The sequence below is a fragment of the Primulina huaijiensis genome, chromosome 16, assembly GCF_012295235.1.
Source record: "Primulina huaijiensis isolate GDHJ02 chromosome 16, ASM1229523v2, whole genome shotgun sequence".
In the NCBI taxonomy this organism is placed as follows: Eukaryota; Viridiplantae; Streptophyta; class Magnoliopsida; order Lamiales; family Gesneriaceae; genus Primulina; species Primulina huaijiensis.
In genome coordinates this window covers 19,248,695-19,265,647 of record NC_133321.1, presented here as the reverse complement: position 1 = coordinate 19,265,647, position 16,953 = coordinate 19,248,695, and the positions used below count along the sequence as shown (strand labels likewise).

The 16,953-nt window shown below is 35.3% G+C and overlaps 3 protein-coding genes and 1 long non-coding RNA gene across 11 annotated transcripts; 2 read left to right on the top strand and 2 right to left on the bottom strand.

Annotated features, from left to right (window-relative positions):
* Window positions 1–355: 355 nt before the first annotated feature.
* On the top strand, window positions 356–3,040 carry LOC140961898 (uncharacterized). 4 transcript variants are annotated; one of them, XR_012172412.1, is made up of 4 exons: window positions 356–778; window positions 946–2,335; window positions 2,425–2,518; window positions 2,710–3,040. It is a non-coding gene; the product is annotated as an uncharacterized lncRNA (long non-coding RNA). The 4 variants fall into 4 exon arrangements; XR_012172409.1 differs by having other exon boundaries at window positions 356–788; XR_012172411.1 differs by lacking the exon at window positions 356–778 and having other exon boundaries at window positions 1,255–1,269; window positions 2,150–2,335.
* Window positions 3,041–3,749: 709 nt separating this feature from the next.
* Window positions 3,750–6,156, bottom strand: LOC140961897 (uncharacterized). The gene is made up of 3 exons (XM_073420677.1): window positions 5,843–6,156; window positions 4,639–4,903; window positions 3,750–4,259 (listed from the first exon to the last, which is right to left on the bottom strand). Exons 1-3 carry the CDS (start codon window positions 6,105–6,107, stop codon window positions 4,025–4,027), a joined length of 765 nt encoding a protein of 254 aa, XP_073276778.1. The 5' UTR covers window positions 6,108–6,156; the 3' UTR covers window positions 3,750–4,024.
* Window positions 6,157–6,695: 539 nt separating this feature from the next.
* Window positions 6,696–8,397, bottom strand: LOC140961896 (uncharacterized protein At5g39865-like). The gene has a single exon (XM_073420676.1). It carries the CDS (start codon window positions 8,079–8,081, stop codon window positions 6,924–6,926), a length of 1,158 nt encoding a protein of 385 aa, XP_073276777.1. The 5' UTR covers window positions 8,082–8,397; the 3' UTR covers window positions 6,696–6,923.
* Window positions 8,398–9,156: 759 nt separating this feature from the next.
* LOC140961788 (cystathionine beta-lyase, chloroplastic) lies at window positions 9,157–15,746 on the top strand. Of its 5 annotated transcripts, none has more exons than XM_073420486.1 (14): window positions 9,158–9,411; window positions 9,524–9,585; window positions 10,891–11,059; window positions 11,159–11,292; window positions 12,019–12,089; window positions 12,192–12,283; window positions 12,480–12,567; window positions 12,669–12,780; window positions 13,153–13,249; window positions 13,335–13,416; window positions 14,432–14,549; window positions 14,952–15,059; window positions 15,230–15,332; window positions 15,525–15,746. In XM_073420486.1, exons 3-14 carry the CDS (start codon window positions 10,993–10,995, stop codon window positions 15,698–15,700), a joined length of 1,248 nt encoding a protein of 415 aa, XP_073276587.1. In that variant the 5' UTR covers window positions 9,158–9,411; window positions 9,524–9,585; window positions 10,891–10,992; the 3' UTR covers window positions 15,701–15,746. The 5 variants fall into 5 exon arrangements, with proteins under 5 accessions (XP_073276585.1, XP_073276584.1, XP_073276587.1 ...); XM_073420485.1 differs by having other exon boundaries at window positions 9,158–9,419; XM_073420484.1 differs by having other exon boundaries at window positions 9,157–9,585; window positions 11,162–11,292.
* Window positions 15,747–16,953: the final 1,207 nt, after the last annotated feature.

Sequence of the window (16,953 nt, the reverse complement as noted above, 5' to 3'; positions counted from 1 at the left end):
ATAACAAATTTACAATTTTTGAAAAAATTACAAGGGAAATTCAAAAGTCGACTTCGCTAGTTGCTTACAAATAGTTTTTTCATCATTAAGCATTCAATTTAGTTTTGCTCATTTGAAGTAGGAGAAATTTTGCATGGAGTTTTGTCGTACTTATTAAAATTTAAAACAATAATATTATAATAAAATAAAATAAAATAGTTAATTTGATAAAATTATACCAACTTTATATAATTAGTATTGAATGATTAATACAAAGCAGCTCCAAATTAAAATTTACTTATTTGTGGAGATATAGAAATAAAAAATAAATAATTGCTTTTTTTTTTTTGTTTTTTTTTGCGTTTTCTGTTCGTCATCACCACCGCTCTGGTTTATTCCAGAATTTCAGTGAATCCACCGACGCCATAGCTTTCTCAGTCAAGATTGCCAGCCCTCCCCTCTCTCTCTCTCACATAACTGGCACACATTTCACGCACACCATCTCTCGATCTACCGCTGCACAACTATTTCATTCAGAATTCAGCTCTCTTCAACCGATTAATTTATCTTCATATTGATGCCGGAGTGATTACCGAGGTAGGAAAAATGGTGGGATTTTTCAACGCGGGAGCCTTTGATTGGAAGACGGACCAACGCATAATGTTCATCCTTTTAACAATGGTTGCTTCTTTCTATATCGGCACTCTCTTCGGAAACAGCTCCACGTCTCCCTATTGTACCATTTGAACAGCCGGCCGTGCAACGGGACGAAACATCTGTATCAATCTCCAATGATTCAGTTAACTCTGGTTAATGCATTAGGATTTGATATTAATGAATTCACTAATTACTGCTAATTAGTTGATGCAACAGCAGAATTTCCATTTGTTTAGAAAATGGATTCTTGGATTTTTAACTGGCGTGAGATTATGCTGACTGTGTGGTATCTGAAATTTGAGTTTGTAGGGCTTGGTGACTTATTCCTTGCCACGACGTTCTTACACCAAAGAGTTACTACCAAAGTTAGATCTTTCCAGGGAAGAGGAGCTAGAGAGGCATTGCCCTCCACTCAGTAGGCGCTTATTTTGTTTGGTGCCGCCACCAGCTGACTATAAGATACCGATAAGTTGTCCTACTAGCAGGGACTATGTCTGGCGAAACAATGTGAATCATACACATGTTGCTGAGGTGAAGGAGGGCAAAACTGTGCACACGAGAGAAGGCTCAATTGTGGTGGTTTCCTGGTGGGTGTACTCATTTCAAGAATGGAGCTTCTGAATACATTGAGAGGTACTTTTGATTTCAACTTGTTCTGACTGATCGAGAACCGAAATGTTAATTTTGAGGATATGCTGTTTCTTAATTATAAAAATGTTCATCTGAGATGATCTAATGAAATTTTCTGTCGTATGTATTAGCGTTTGCCTTGTGGAGCCATTATAAAACGAGAATATGACTACATCTCATGTGTTTTCCCCTTTATAGAAATTCAACATTATGTATAAAATCTCTTACTGTTATTATAGTGAGTGAAAACTCCAGCATACTTTGCAAAATTTTAAAAGATTACCTACAGTAATCATGAACATATCCAATATGCACAATTTTATGTTTATGGCTTGATGAAATGTAATATATTCCATGAAATGTAATATATATATGAGGTAAATAGGATATCACTAGCAAATCTCTCATGTAATATATCCTTAAAAAAAATTCAATAGTAAAAACATGTCTTGCGTGATATTAGGTTAATGATTTATATTTTGTAAAATTAAATTTAGAAATAATTTAATTATCTCAAGACACACGTAATATAGAATATCATTTGAAAGGTTCGAATTTTTAACTATATAAACATTTAATGAAAAACTCATATACTCCCAGTTCTCTAATGACGTGTTTTACTTGAATATATTCATCTATTGGAAATGAAGAATATATTCTCAACTAAAGAAAATTCCACCAAAGTTACTTTCGTGTATTCTATTGACTTTGGCATTGTGATCAAATACCTTTTTTGCCTTTTATTATTCAATCTTTTACAAGCAAGGAATCCAACAATTGAAAAATCATTATATCAGATATAAAGTTTAAATCTTGAGACCCCAATTGTTGCCATTTGATTCAAACATGATTAGATGATTCTTCACTTTTCCATCAAATGAAGTGGGAACGCATGCTAATCTGCACAAATGCTTTCAAAAGTACATCCCAAGATCGACCGTGTTATATATAGAGAGGCTCTTATGTGCCTAAAGCATCACTAAAATCCTCAATAAATCCGACATTCATTGAAACTTCGCCTATTCCTTTTCCAAAATGCAGAACCAAACAACACAACCTCCTGCTACAGGTCTCTCTCTCTCTCTCTCTCTCACACATACATACAAAAGCACAGAACTTCTGTACATTAACTAACCTTTCTGAAACTTTTGCATGCAGGTTATCCTACGGAAAATCTCCCAGCATATAAGAAGAGGATGAAGTGCTGGTCACAAACAAAAGCCAAAGGAGACAAGGGATTCATTGAGGGATGGTAAAGACCTTAACTCATATTCATATCAAACTACTTTTAAGAAACAATACCTGCAATTATATGTTGAAATTTTGATAAGACACCAAATCGCAAACTTCCATCGTTTCTATTTAAAGTCCAACAAATCTTGCCAAAAAGCAACGAGTTTGAAGCCACCTGCTAACTTTAGTGACCCTCCTTGTTTTGTGCAGCCTATTCGCGTTATGTTGCTGCTGGATGTGTGAAGTATGCTTCTGATTGAACACTGAGATATAAGGGACACAAGTATCTATTAAATTGACTGGCGTTGTTTTACTCACTTTGATGGCTGCTGCGTCTTTCAGATGTATGCTTTTATTAGTATTACTTTGTTTGATGATTTTGTTTTCATAGATATGCAACTATGTACGCGGATATCTTGTGCTCTCCCTGGCTATATGTGTCATCACATAGAGGTCTTTGACTCTTTTCTTGACGTAATTCCTCACTCAACTGTAACTCATCAAGATCTAGCAGAAGTGTTTTTTGCATTTGTTTCCCGATCATATATCATCTTATCAGCCCATATAATTAACAAAAATGTCATTCATTAATGCGCCCCTTTCAAAAACATGCAAATGTTGGACCAAGCGTCCATCATTGTGCCAAAAGTTATTATCGCTACAACTCAAAATTTCTAAACCTTACAACAAACTAAACACCACTTTTCATTATGATGCCACATAAACAATCAGATAAGATAAATGATGCAATTGCCGCTTACAGACAAAACAACCTCCTTCTAACAATTGATCCTGCGACTTATGCAAAATGAACACGAAACTTTCGTTCAGGTATCAACTTTTTGTTCTGGATGTCTACCGTTGTATAATAATTTATTGTTGTTAGCAATTATGCAACTCAATCTTTTATATATTGTATAAAAAGTTATGATTGCTAGTAATAATGCAACTCAATCTTTTAACTCAATCTTTTATTTCGAAAAATAAACCGCTCGACATGTTTTAATTGTTGAGCCACAAACGAAGCCGATGTAACGGCAGTTACAGTTTATACAGACTCAACTTAAACAGTTTAAAACACCAAATTTAGTTTCTTATTATTCTGTATAATCCTGAAACATATTTTTCTGCAAAATGCTATCTTCCCAACAATATTTTTTGATTATATTAAGATTATCAGTTATGCAGAATTTAATAGAGTACAGGCAACGTCAAAGAAAAAAGATGATTTAGACCTGAATTCAAGCAGCTAATCCATCGGAAATCCATTTTTTCCATTAAAACACCACATAAGATACTGTTACGGGAGGCAATACATGAGATGATCTATGCTTAAATACCATTGCAGCCCTCTAGAAGAAGTATTTGCTTGCAGCGGATATGTGCAAATGGTCATTACTTATAGCTCACCACACCATTTTACCGCATACAGTGAACCATGACCAAACTAGTGCAGCGGGTATGTGCAAATGGTCATTACTTATAGCACACACCATTACACCGTATACAGTGAACCATGACCAAACTAGGACATGTATTCTCGAGATGACCATCCTGATTCATATCCTCCAAATGAATAGGATGTTGAAGGCACCTCGGTCAAATGAAAGGGATCAGGTTCAATCCCATAATCTGTAAGGGGTCTGTGCTCCAGGATCTTGTCATGCTCTTGAACAAATTCTGGAATCTCTATATCTTCCTTCTTTATATCTTGCCAGAGATATTGAAGCCGACTGATATACTTGATTTTCCAATATAAACTATAACAAGAGAAGAAGGGGGGGTGGGGAGGTTAGCATAAACTATAGATACTCTAAGCTTTAAATTCCATGGACTGGTTAAATAGAAATCAAAATAGACATTCAAAAGACATATAATGATCGAGGAAACTCAAAGTTGAAGAGCAGCTTGGAAGATGTATAAGCCACATTTGGAGAATTTGGACATCCTGGACACATCAGCTATCCTTGCATAGATGCAACCATAAACATTAAGAAGTAGATTGTAGTAGCAAAAACTGATTTATCCTTTCAAATCATAGGAGGTGGATAATGAGATAATTTACTTTCACCGAGGAACTTAATAAATTGGTACACAATGTTGACATTTCTCGTGAAAAAAATGAGAAAAACAACTAACCCTTTGCTTAAAAGGAATCTCCCAAGTGTAGCAAAGACAAGCCTTGACCGAAGTCCAGGATGAATAAAGTACACAACCTGAAGTCTGTCTTTACAATCATCGGGTAGTTCTTCATAGATCCACCTTAGGATTGTAATGCCAGGGGAATTGTCATCTTTCTGCACAGCACTATGGATGTACACAATGCAAAATGGCCCATCTGGAATTTCAGTTAAAATTTTGTGAAACACATACTTCTTCAGCCTCTCTCGACGGATCACGTGAGCTGAAAGGATATAAAGACAATCAACATACACTTCACGTGCAAACAGCGAACCATAAGCTCACTACATATTTTTTCATGTATAAAATTGAATGTTGGTCCAAGGCTTACAATGGAAAATTAAGACTCGAAACAGAGCTATTATTTATCAACTACAAATTTTGGCCTTTTATTTTAGTGGTACATACATTTCATAAAAGGTTCTGCACAAACGGGCCAACACCAAGTTACCAACTGGAATATAAAATAGGAAGGGATTTAATCAAGAGAAATACTTATTATAATTATTTTTATAAATGATCTTTTCATTCCAATTATACTTCAACAAAGCCATATTTTACATCTAAGTCAATTCAACTCTACGTTACAATTTAAGTAAAATACAAAACCCACTTCAAAGACAAATTTGCAAAATTTACAACTAGCAAAATCACTATGAATCTATTTCCGACCTCCAGCACTGATCACATGTGCAGCCTCACCATTAACAAAACTGATGCAATTACAAAATCAAAAGCAAATGAATTGAAGTCTCTGATATCAGTTTAATCTCTACAATCCTTAAATATGTGACTGCCAAATTTTCCCCTAAAAGTATAAAACACTCCCTCCTACAGAAAATATTCTGAAAAACACTAAATTAAATGTAAATATTAAGAACCCTGCGTACTGTAATCTCCACTTCAATTGTATCATCTTTAACATCAGTACATCGTAATTCAATTCATAGTTTCCCAGAAGCGCAAAAAAAAAAAAAAATTCTTTTGTCCGAGTTTCAGGTATACTATGGTAAATATAAGAAAATAATGAACCTGATCATCACGGTAACAAACACAAGAAGACACAGCAATTATTTTTCTGACTCTCACATCATGATTTTTCAAGAATAGAGTAGCAAATTACAAAGAAAAGTCCTTTACAATTGAGAAGCAAAAACTTTACCCGGAAAGTACTTTCCGACGATGCGAAAAATAGGGTAGCCCGATTTATCGCAGCCGCTTTCCAGGCGAAAGAATTGGAGGCCGTCGAGGTCAGAGAAATAATCGGCGGAGGGTAGAAGAGAAGGGCAGTCGTGCCAGTTCTCCTCCTCAGCCTTCGCCGCCTCCGGTAGAGATAAAAAGGGTCTAGCGTCTATACCGAGATCCGAAGCTAAAACGACAACTGAGAAGCCCTTCGATGCTGAAGAACTCGCCATTTGGTAGCGCATGTGGTGGACCGTGGAAAATGTATCAGAAGCCTCCGAGGCTCCGAGAGAGCAAAAATAAGAGAAAATTGTATTTCGTCCTCCAAAAAGTTTTAATTATATTTTCCTCCCCTAGTAAAACTAAATTGGACTTTTGTGTCAATAATTCATTTGACATACATGTGCAGCAAAATCATGGCGAGTTCCTAGCAAAAAATTTGGTTTTCATACATATGCATGTTTGTGAACAGTGGCATCATCTCGTACTCTATCATAAATTTTTTAAGGATATAATTGTCGTGCCATGTTCATATCCCGGCAATGTATCCACTTATCAGATAAGAATAAAACAAAAGCAACAAATTTTTCACTCACAAGTCGGACAGTATAGCAAAGCATACAATCTCTCTAGTTCTGTAGCTTTAATTTTAACCTTCGATATTGGTATCAGCTCCTCTGTCATCATTCTCCCTTCAAAATAAATAAAGTTCTAAATCATTCTAATGCAGTCTCATTCTATTATTGACTATCTAGTTTGATCTCAACGATCACTTTCTCATACACAAAAAGAATTAAAGAAGCAATTAATTAGCAACATGAAACCGGCATATAAAATTAAGGAGGCTAGCATATGGTACTATATAAAATCGTCTCATTGTTTAGGAGACAACGAACACGAATACCTTGTAATGGAACAATCCAAACATTTGAATAAATTACATAAACAAAAAAACCTACACCAATAGCCATAGGTACATGACTCATTAGCATAATCCTTTCAACAAACAACCTCACGTAGAGATGCTATTATATTTGCATTAAGATCGATATACAATCTACTCAACGGCAACAGCCGGAGCATCGAACCAACCCGTTCTCGTTGCAATCAGGGCACCTTCTCAATTTCCCTTCTTCTTCATAAACCTTACGACTCCCGTTGCAGTTCGGGCAAGGCAAAAACCTTGCATCCCCACAATTCTTGCATACAAATCCTAAGTCCATTAGAGGGAAACCTTCCAAAAGATTGGCCAGTTCCCCAGTCTCATTAAGTAGTTTGATCTCCTCCACTCCGCCAAAGTGCTTCCCATTGATAAATACTTGTGGCAAGCTCGGTGTCTTCCCTTCCAACGCGCCCTGCAACTCCTTCCTATATGACTGATCCATTGAGATGTCCCTTTCATCTACACACACTCTAAAACTCCTAAGAATCACTCGAACCGAGCAACAATCCTCATAAGTCTTTCTAATTCCCCTCAAACTAGTATAATACAATACAATCCTGTCATCAGCTCCGACCAAATGACAAAAATCATCAACAAAGGACACCACACAACAAGAATCATTTGACTCCAAAGATTCGATCTTTTGGGATCGACTTGAAACGTTTTTAAACCTTTCATATCCATGTCGTTTAGTTAACAATGCCTTTCGATAACTCGACACTACATTGAAGTCCAATTTTGCAAGCAAAGATTCCTCAGACAAATGCTTCCACAAAGGCTTAGATTCCTCTTTCTCCACAAAATCATAAGATTTCACCATCTCACTCGCGTCCATCTCTCTTTTATCGGAGTCCACTATTTGGAAATTAAACTCATCGTCATCTAGCCCTTCCATGAGCTCCCACGTATTGACAACCGAGTCTGGGGAAAAAGAGTCCTCAGATTCACCTAAATCTCGAATCTTTTTCATCTGGGCCGTCGATTTTGCAAAATCTTGCCCACTAAAACCAGGGTTTTGGGGCTCCATTAGCCCAAGGTAACCATAAGTAGTAGAAGTGAGGGAAACAAAGTGGTGCGAGTCCCCTTTCCTTGATGGCGGGTGATGTATTAGAGGTGTAGCAATGGAAACAGTTCTTGAAACTGGAGTAGTAGAAGGATCAGAAAACGAGTAACAAGGGGACTGGAACTGTGAATTTGAACGTGAAGAAGATGACTTTGAGGTGGGATTTTGCTGTTGAGATATGAAATTACAGGAACGAGAAGCAGAGCAACCCATGAGGAGTATCGAGAGGTTCTCAAAATCAACAAATATAAAAAAAAATAAAAGAAAATGAAGTGGGTCTATCTTCCTTACCTCCCTTCTCTTGAAAAGTACAATGATTGGGTTTTGTGGTCACTTTTCTTGATTTCCTTGGCGACAACTTCTGATATGAATGTGCAGATAGGGATTGGAAAGTTCTGTAGAAAGTAGTGGTGTTAAATGTTAATGGAGGACAGATGTTGGAAAGGAAACAAGGAGATTTAATGCGGCCGTGCTGTGGAATGTGGATTATAAGTGAGGGAAGCAACCTGGCTGGAAAGGAAAGATGATGATGAATGATAGTGGAGGCAAAAAGACATCAATTATTATATTGTTAGGTTGGATTTAGGATTATGATATACAGTTCCATTTATTCCAATTCAACTTCTACTGTACTCTCTTCATTTTAGGCTTTAGCTTTTCAGTGATTTTCTTGCTTTCTTTCTAATTTTAAATATGTTTATTTATTTAAACTTTACTTTGAATATTTTTTATAAGAAAAATCAACTATTATGAATTCAGATGAATTTCAATTAAATTCGAGTTTGAACTTGATTGAAATTATGGCTAGAATGTGTTAGTTTGTTTTTTATTTTAAAATGAGCTAATGTAATGTCAAGTTCGTCCAATAATGATATTGGGGTATTTGAAATTCATTATATTTTGTGTAATTAATGTGAAATAAGTTATATATAGATTTAAAATTTCATCTATTGTTTCATAGTTAAAATTAAAACTATAATCGAAATTCACATATTTAAGTCCATTGCCTCAAATGCAAACATAAGGGTTTTTATAATTTAATTTGAGCATAGAATAAAATAGTATGATATACACATTCAAACAGTATATTGTTGACAGTCAAGTTTAATGTCAATGACTCTTTCAATATTATTTTAAAAGTTTTAGGGACTAAATCGATATATGAATATATTGAGGGATAAAATCGAGAATGGACACAAACTACAGGGACCAACGTTGATTATCACTGTGATTTATAAAAAAAATTGATTATTTACTAAAAAATACTTAAAATCATGAACAAGAAAAAGGCTGCTGCTTATTTTTGTAACCCCTTCCACTAATACACGCGCCGCTGGGCCGACCCAATTTTACAGACCCACCACCGAGCCCCGCCCGGCGATACATCTGTCGGCGGCATCAAGCCAAGTTTTTTTCTCCACCTAGATTCAGGGTTATTTGCCAAATATGCTGATGTGCTCGATTCGAACTATGTGTGTGTGGGGGCGGGAAGGACGTGGAGTAATTCCATAGAACTGACAATACCTGACGAACATACCGAAGTGTAACACCGTATATATATTTATTCTTGTAATTTCTTTGGACGTTTTGTAGGTATTTGTTCGCCCGTTTTATTCAACCTCGTCTGTCTCATCGCTGAAAATTAACGATGGCAGCTTCTGCTTTGTCCCTCGGATCACTCTTTTCATATATTTCAACAAACTCAATTGACCGTGGGGTAAGTATTATTTTTTTCGCATGGAAGTACACTTGCGCCTGATTATAGGCGTTTGTCATAATAGCAAATGAAAGCTTTGAGTATCCATCAACTGCTGTGATACCTAAATGAAGTTTTTTTACTCTATGGGATGGTGATGGTATTAGGAGTTTTGAGGTAAATTATCAGATATGCGCTCATATTAGCTGGCTGTGGTTATTTTAACACGGGACTGTTGGCATTTCCTGGTGTAAGACCAAAAGTGATGTGCTTTTTGTTTGTTTTTCCCCCGTTTTCATAATTTTTTTCACTGGCTTCTTAAAGCCTTAAAAGGGTTTCTTGGACGTGTAGGATATTGGCAGAAAAGGGAAGAAATTTCAAGCATTTGGGTTAGTCTTCCGTTTGGTTAGAGACTTTTTAAAACGTGAATAAGGGTCCAATTAAGTCCATGAACCTGAAAAAGCCTCCAAACTCGAAAGGGAAGACCATTTTTTACATCCCGTGAATTTTGTAGTAGAACCAGAACCTAACATGCTAAGTTGACTAGTGTTCTCGACTCTTAGATGCACCTTCTCACTTTTACCTGATACTAGGTATTTAAATGCATCATTCTTGCTCGTTAATGTAGTGTGATTTTGTTGCATTGGTCTAATGAATGTGGGAGTAGGTTGAAGTTGCTAGGTTAATCCAGTTAGTCAAAGGTCTTGAAAATTCTATTCCATGCGAGAATACCATAATAATCCACAATATATATAAGAGAATGTTCCCATACATTAGATCTGGACATCCATAGCGTGGACTTGGAGGATTCAAGTTGTGCTTGTAACAGTTAACAATGTCTTAAATGAGTTAATGAGCTGTTTGGTGGTTAAATTTAGTAAAAATAAGCATGAATCATATTTATTATTGATTTTATATGACCAAAAATTAGCAATTTACGATATTGCTGGATTTTGATAATTTCCTTGGAAAATATGGTCATGTGACCGACAGCTGTAGGCTGTTATACTTATTTAGTGTTCCCATGATGGTATTGGCTAGGTTATAGGTTGTGTAAGAGAGAAGCCATAAATGCAATGATGGTATTCTATTCAACTGAAATATAACACGAGGAAGTGTGGCGACCTTGTTATATTTCTGAATCTTACCAAATCCAATTAATCTTTTTGATGGAAAACCGGATGCTTAGTTTCCATTTGAACTAAAACTGGGAATTGTGACAAAACTGCTAATTGTCTGAAATCATATTGTGTATTTTTTCCTTTATTTAACTTTCTCCTGGCTCCAAATAGGGTGGTATTCTGATAATCTATATTGATATTTTAGGGTTTGCTCAAAGAGAATTGCCCTTTGTTTTATGCTTGCAAACCAACTGTGGTCGAGAAGGGCAAGTGTTCTTCGAGTCACCAGAATTTCAAATTAAACTGCATGAGAGACAAAGAGATGGATGTCAGCGCATCAGCTTTGGTTGACGGGATCGCGGAATGTTCAAATGGTAGTTTGTTTTTCCGTAGTATTTAGCCTTCGATAGATAGTTTCCTGTGTTGGGGTAATTTTTACATTATATATGTTTGAGAGCTCCATACACTCTCAGCAGAAAAGGAGACCATTGACATGAGGGAGCAAAGTGAGCTGAGTATTTCTACTCTTTTGATGCACTTTGCGAATGAATTTGATCCTTATGGCGCATTAAGCACACCTCTCTATCAAACAGCTACTTTCAAGCAGGTAGATTTTCAGTGTTGCATGTTTCTGACTCATAAGGCTAACCAAACTATATTTAATTGTTTAAGGATCTGTTGAGGATATATATTCAAATTTTCCAAGTGTGGATAATATTAATATTTTCGTCTACACCAATTATAATTTGTAATCATCACCAAGTATCTTTGAAGATAAGTGTATATGCACACAACTTTTAGATGCTTCAGCATCATGATAAAAAATGCAGCTGCTACCAAAAGATTTTTCCTGAATAAAAATTATTGGTTTATACCAATATTTTTTTAATTTGAAAAAGGTTTATACCAATTAGTAGATATTGTTTTCTAAATAATATCCCTGCTGAGCAGATGCTGCATTTATTATACTTCGATTCATATTTTCTGGTGTCAATCCATATTCTTTTATCATAAAAATTCAATCACTTGCCAGGGGTCTGCAGATGACTTCCAAGGCTGTGAATCTTTCTCCGATTTGTAAAAAATAGGATTGTAAGACATACATCTTCATTTATAAATTCAGTATAAAGTTGTTTGTCTTCAGTAGTTTTTGTGTTATAGTGCCTCCCTTTGAAGAATTAAGTCGATAAATATGTTAGGCATGTGATATCGGCCATTCTTTTTCTAGAACCTTCAGTTTTTGCTTATATGTTGTGAAATCTATGTGTATTTCTTGGAATGATGTGCTGTTAACATTTGAGTTCTATCAATGGTCAACTTGATTGTTCTGAAGCCTTCTGCGACAGAATGTGGGCCTTATGGTTATACAAGAAGTGGAAATCCTACTCGAGATGTTTTGGAAATGTCCGTACATTTCTCGAACCATTAATTTGTTGTTTTTTCTATGTTCTCGGTTAACATGCACTTTCTTATGTTGTTTTCATCAATTATTTGCCAACTCTAAAGGCTTCTTGCAAAGCTTGACAAGGCCGATCAAGCATTGTGCTTCACTAGTGGAATGGCTGCTCTGTCAGCAGTTACTCATCTTGTTGGAACTGGTATTTTCACTGTATTTATCATCAATTCCTTTGCGTAGATTATTGGTTTTTCTCTGTGGCAAACATCATCTGATCATCACCATCTGAGACAGCTTGATCTGGAACTGTGTGAGATCATGAAGTTGTTGTTTGACCAATCCAAGTCTGTCAGTCCTTGGTGAAGAATTAAGACAAGGTTCTCTTCTTTTAATAACAGGTGAGGAGATCGTCGCTGGTGATGACATGTATGGTGGATCTGACCGTTTATTGTCGCAAGTAACTCCTAAATCAGGGGTTGTGGTTAAGTTCGTATTAATTTATCTTCATAATTTTACTTCATAATAGTTTTCATACCACAGCCTCCTTAATTGGGTTGCAAGATTAGTTTTTATCATGTCTGGTATAGGCGTGTTGATACAACTAATTTGGATGAGGTTGCATCTGCAATTGGCCCTTGGACAAAGCTTGTGTGGTTGGAGAGTCCAACAAACCCACGACAACAAATTTCTGATATCCGTGTAGGTGACCTTTTATTGCCAAATCTTTAGTGTAGCACAGCGGGGTTGCACCTTCTTTGAGTTCATTGTATTTAGGGCACTTTTTGTGTTTTTCGCTCTTGTGTGTTTGGATTGAGGAGCAATTCCTGAAAATTAGTTTCTTAAATCTCGATGTTTGATGATGTACACATATATAGATAAAATCTTTTCTCTGTATCTGGTGGGACATCCTTCAATACCCGTGTATTTATCTTTATCATAGTAGCATGGGTGGATAAATTGTTGGATGGTTCTTCGCGGAATATTTACTCTCTTCCCCACCCTCCCTATTCATTTTGGAATTTCTATTTCCTGCAGCCATAATGACCTGTTCTTTTTCTTCTTGTTTTTCAGAAAATAGCTGAGATTGCTCATGCTCATGGGGCTCTTGTGTTGGTAGATAATAGCATCATGTCTCCCGTTTTGTGTCAACCCTTGGAACTTGGAGCCGGTAATTGTTTCTGCTACCAAAAATATATTTTGTTGTATGGTTGAGTCACCTTTGAACAACTTTGGATTGTCAAATCATTTTTCAGATATTGTGATGCACTCTGCAACTAAATTCATATCTGGTCACAGTGATCTCATGGCCGGCATACTTTCTATTAAAGGAGAAAGGTACTATCGTCTACTTGTGAATTCATAGATTTTTTACCTATATTTGACTTCTGCCTTAATTCCATGTTTTCGTAACTATCTTCTTATTTACAATGTTCTACTTGTATTCTGATCTTCTCAATTTTAAAGATAAAAGATATCCCTCCTTAACCTTCCCATCTTGTTCCTGTTTGTTGATCTGGGTTGAAGATAAACACGGTCATCAATTTGTTGACCATATTTTTAGGAAATACATAAAGACTTTGGTATGTTCAGTTCATTTTTCTAGCCCCTTTTTTCCATTTCTAGAAAATGAACCAAACATAACTCTCTCTTCCCCAAAAATATATTTCACTCTTTCGCTTTAATTTTACTTTTCACCGCGCTCTAAAGGTACTCCGATATTATAGTATTCTAACACAAAAAGCTATATTTTTTATTTAAAAACATCCAACACCATTAAAAAATTATATACCGGACGTAATATCACTGGAATCAAGACATTCTCATATAATATATCCACAGCGAAAAATGTCCCTACCAGGACTAAAACAAGATATACGTCATATTCTATAGTATAATTTCTAAATATCAAAACCAAATCCAAACATCACCCTTTTGTTTGATCTGAAGGTTATGCGGTGTAGTTGTTCTAACACTAACATTTGAAAATAACGATAACATATGGTGATGAATCATCAATCAGTTCATCTTTCATCCATTAGAAAAGAAAACGATAAAGTCTACTAATGTGCGGTTTTATATATTTTAGATAACTGTGTAGAACGTTGAATGGAAGCATTTGAAATTCACTTGCTTTAGTGTTAGATTTTTTTTCCTAATATCCTATTTTGCTTAAGTTATTGCTTTCACCATTTTGTTGTGCTTGATCAGATCTCAATAATAAAGGATGCCCCTTCCTAATCGTTATTGTACTAATGAAATTTTTTATGAATTTTAGGATAAATGAATTCGCTATGTGCGGTACAAACATTGTTTATTAATTGGCAATTGCCTCTTTTTTAATGCTCATTAGCTTGGCGAAAGACCTCTATTTCCTACAGAATGCAGAAGGCTCGGGGCTAGCTCCATTTGATTGTTGGCTTTGTTTAAGAGGCATTAAAACTATGGCCCTGCGGGTTGAGAAGCAACAGGTAATTTCAGATATTTCCTAGTCTCTCTGTCGGATTATTTCTTTTTTCCTTTTTTCCGGAGGGGGGTAGGGATTAATGTGAGTAATCACTTGCTTCTCCGCGCCTTTGGTGAACTTTTGCTCAATTGTTCCTCTCTTTGGGTTCATCTCCCATTTTAAAAAATGATTGTATTGAACTATTAATATCTAGCTGTGGAGCATTTTCTTTTTTGCATCACTGAAACCTATTAATATCTAAAAAATATTTGTAGCACCTTAAATGGAATGCTCTTGGGATCTTATTGTAGTGTTTTATATTGACACCTCATGTAATTGGTATTTGTCAATGATTCTGTGCCGAGATTCTTTGTCGATGTATTTGTTGGTTTTTCTCTCTTTTGATTCAATAAACTTCAATGAACAGGAAAATGCGCAAAAAATTGCTGAATTCCTCTCCTCTCATCCGTTGGTCAAAAAGGTTAATCATGCCGGTCTTCCTGGTCATCCCGGGCGATCTTTACATTACTCTCAGGTACAAAATCAACTGAAATGCTCGATCCATGTTGTTATCATGCCAAGCACCAACACAAGGCAGCCATCTCCTGGACCATAAAAAGAAAACAAAATTGAAGATAAAAATGCACACGGAGATTGGAAATTTAACCTTGTACATCAATTGGTTCAATTATTCACTTGATGCAGGCGAAGGGCGCTGGATCTGTATTCAGTTTCTTGACGGGGTCACTGGAACTTTCTAAGCATATAGCCGAGACAACCAAGTATTTCAGCTTAACCGTCAGTTTTGGTAACTCCTTGTTTTATAATTATTTTCTTGAATCCCCCCACGATCTAAATCTTTTTCTAGTCTCTTGCCAGGCAAGCGCACGCGCACACAATCGAGCACGTGCACAATCATTTGGTGCAGCAGCGCTATGTCTCACTAGTTGATGGTGATGCTAAAAGCTCTTTAGTTTAACTCAGACACCAATGTTTGCAGGAAGTGTGAAGTCCCTTATCAGTTTGCCTTGCTTTATGTCTCATGCAAGCATACCAGCTGCCGTACGTGAGGCCAGAGGTTTAACTGAGGATCTTGTGCGCATCTCCGTGGGAATCGAAGATGTTAATGACTTGATTGCTGATTTAGACAATGCTCTTAGAACTGGACCGGTTTAGGCCCTTTCGTATACACATCCTTGGGCTAATTTATTAAAAAAATAAATAAATAAAAAAAAAAACCACGATCTTGAATCGTTTCGCAGACGGGGATCTGATTTGAAATTCTCAGGCTCCAAAGTTATTTGACAAGGATGTGATTTTCAGAATTTTGATTGTAGAAATGAATAAATATGCCAATGTGCTTCAATGTTACATTCAATTCGTGTGCAAGCAAAGGTGTGATGACAAGAAATTGTAATATTAGTACTTAATATCGTTTCCAAAGATGCCTTTTAAAAAAAAATTTTGAATTCTTTTATAATTTCATGTTAATAACAAAGGTAAACACTAATATTTTCCATAATATCCTGTTGTCATGCTCATCCGTTTATTTATTTATTTTTTTATTTTTATTATTATTATTATTATTATTATTATTATTATTATTATTATTATTATTATTAAAGTCTAACTAAAACAGAATAAAAAGAAAAGAAAAGAAAAGAAAATGACATATCCAGGAAAATCGGTCACTATGGTCCATGATCCATCGCGAGATCCAGTAAAGCCAAAAATCTTTACAGATTATAAAGACAACCTCCCATAAAAAAAAAGTTCGATTTTTTTTTTTTAAGGATTCATTCCATCAAATTGTTAGAATTATTTTATTGATTAACTCATAAATCTGTATCATAAATTTATTTGTTTCATACGTTGGAAGTCTCGTCATAAGATAAACTAAAGTTAACACCATTGGTATATTTTTTGTTATATTAATCTAAGGAGCAAAGTACTCAATATGTTGTTAAAAGAATACAATAATAATTATTATTATTTAAAAAAAAAATTGTCGGGATACGTGTATCTGTGCATGCCCATTGGAAAGAAAGGCCATGTGCAACTGTTTCCTACTAATTCTACAAATTTGATACAACTAATTTTAGTTGGCACTCAATCGGCTGTCAATCACACACTTTAATTTTTACATTTATTCGTGTGTTTTGAAGAAGAAATTGAGAAAATAATTTTCTGGGATATATGATTGGATTTGTTATTTGGGAATATAAATTTTTATAGATTTTTTTATTGCCCTTGAAATTTTACTAAATTATATATTATTCGATTTTTTTTTCACCTGTCAAAAAATATTAGGTCTTGATAAGTTTCACTAGTATAATTTTTTTTTTTAAATACACTTCCCAATCAAAAAATACTCCCTCAAATAAAAAAACCCGTCACCCTAAAAACCATATTTTAAAAAAAAATCATAT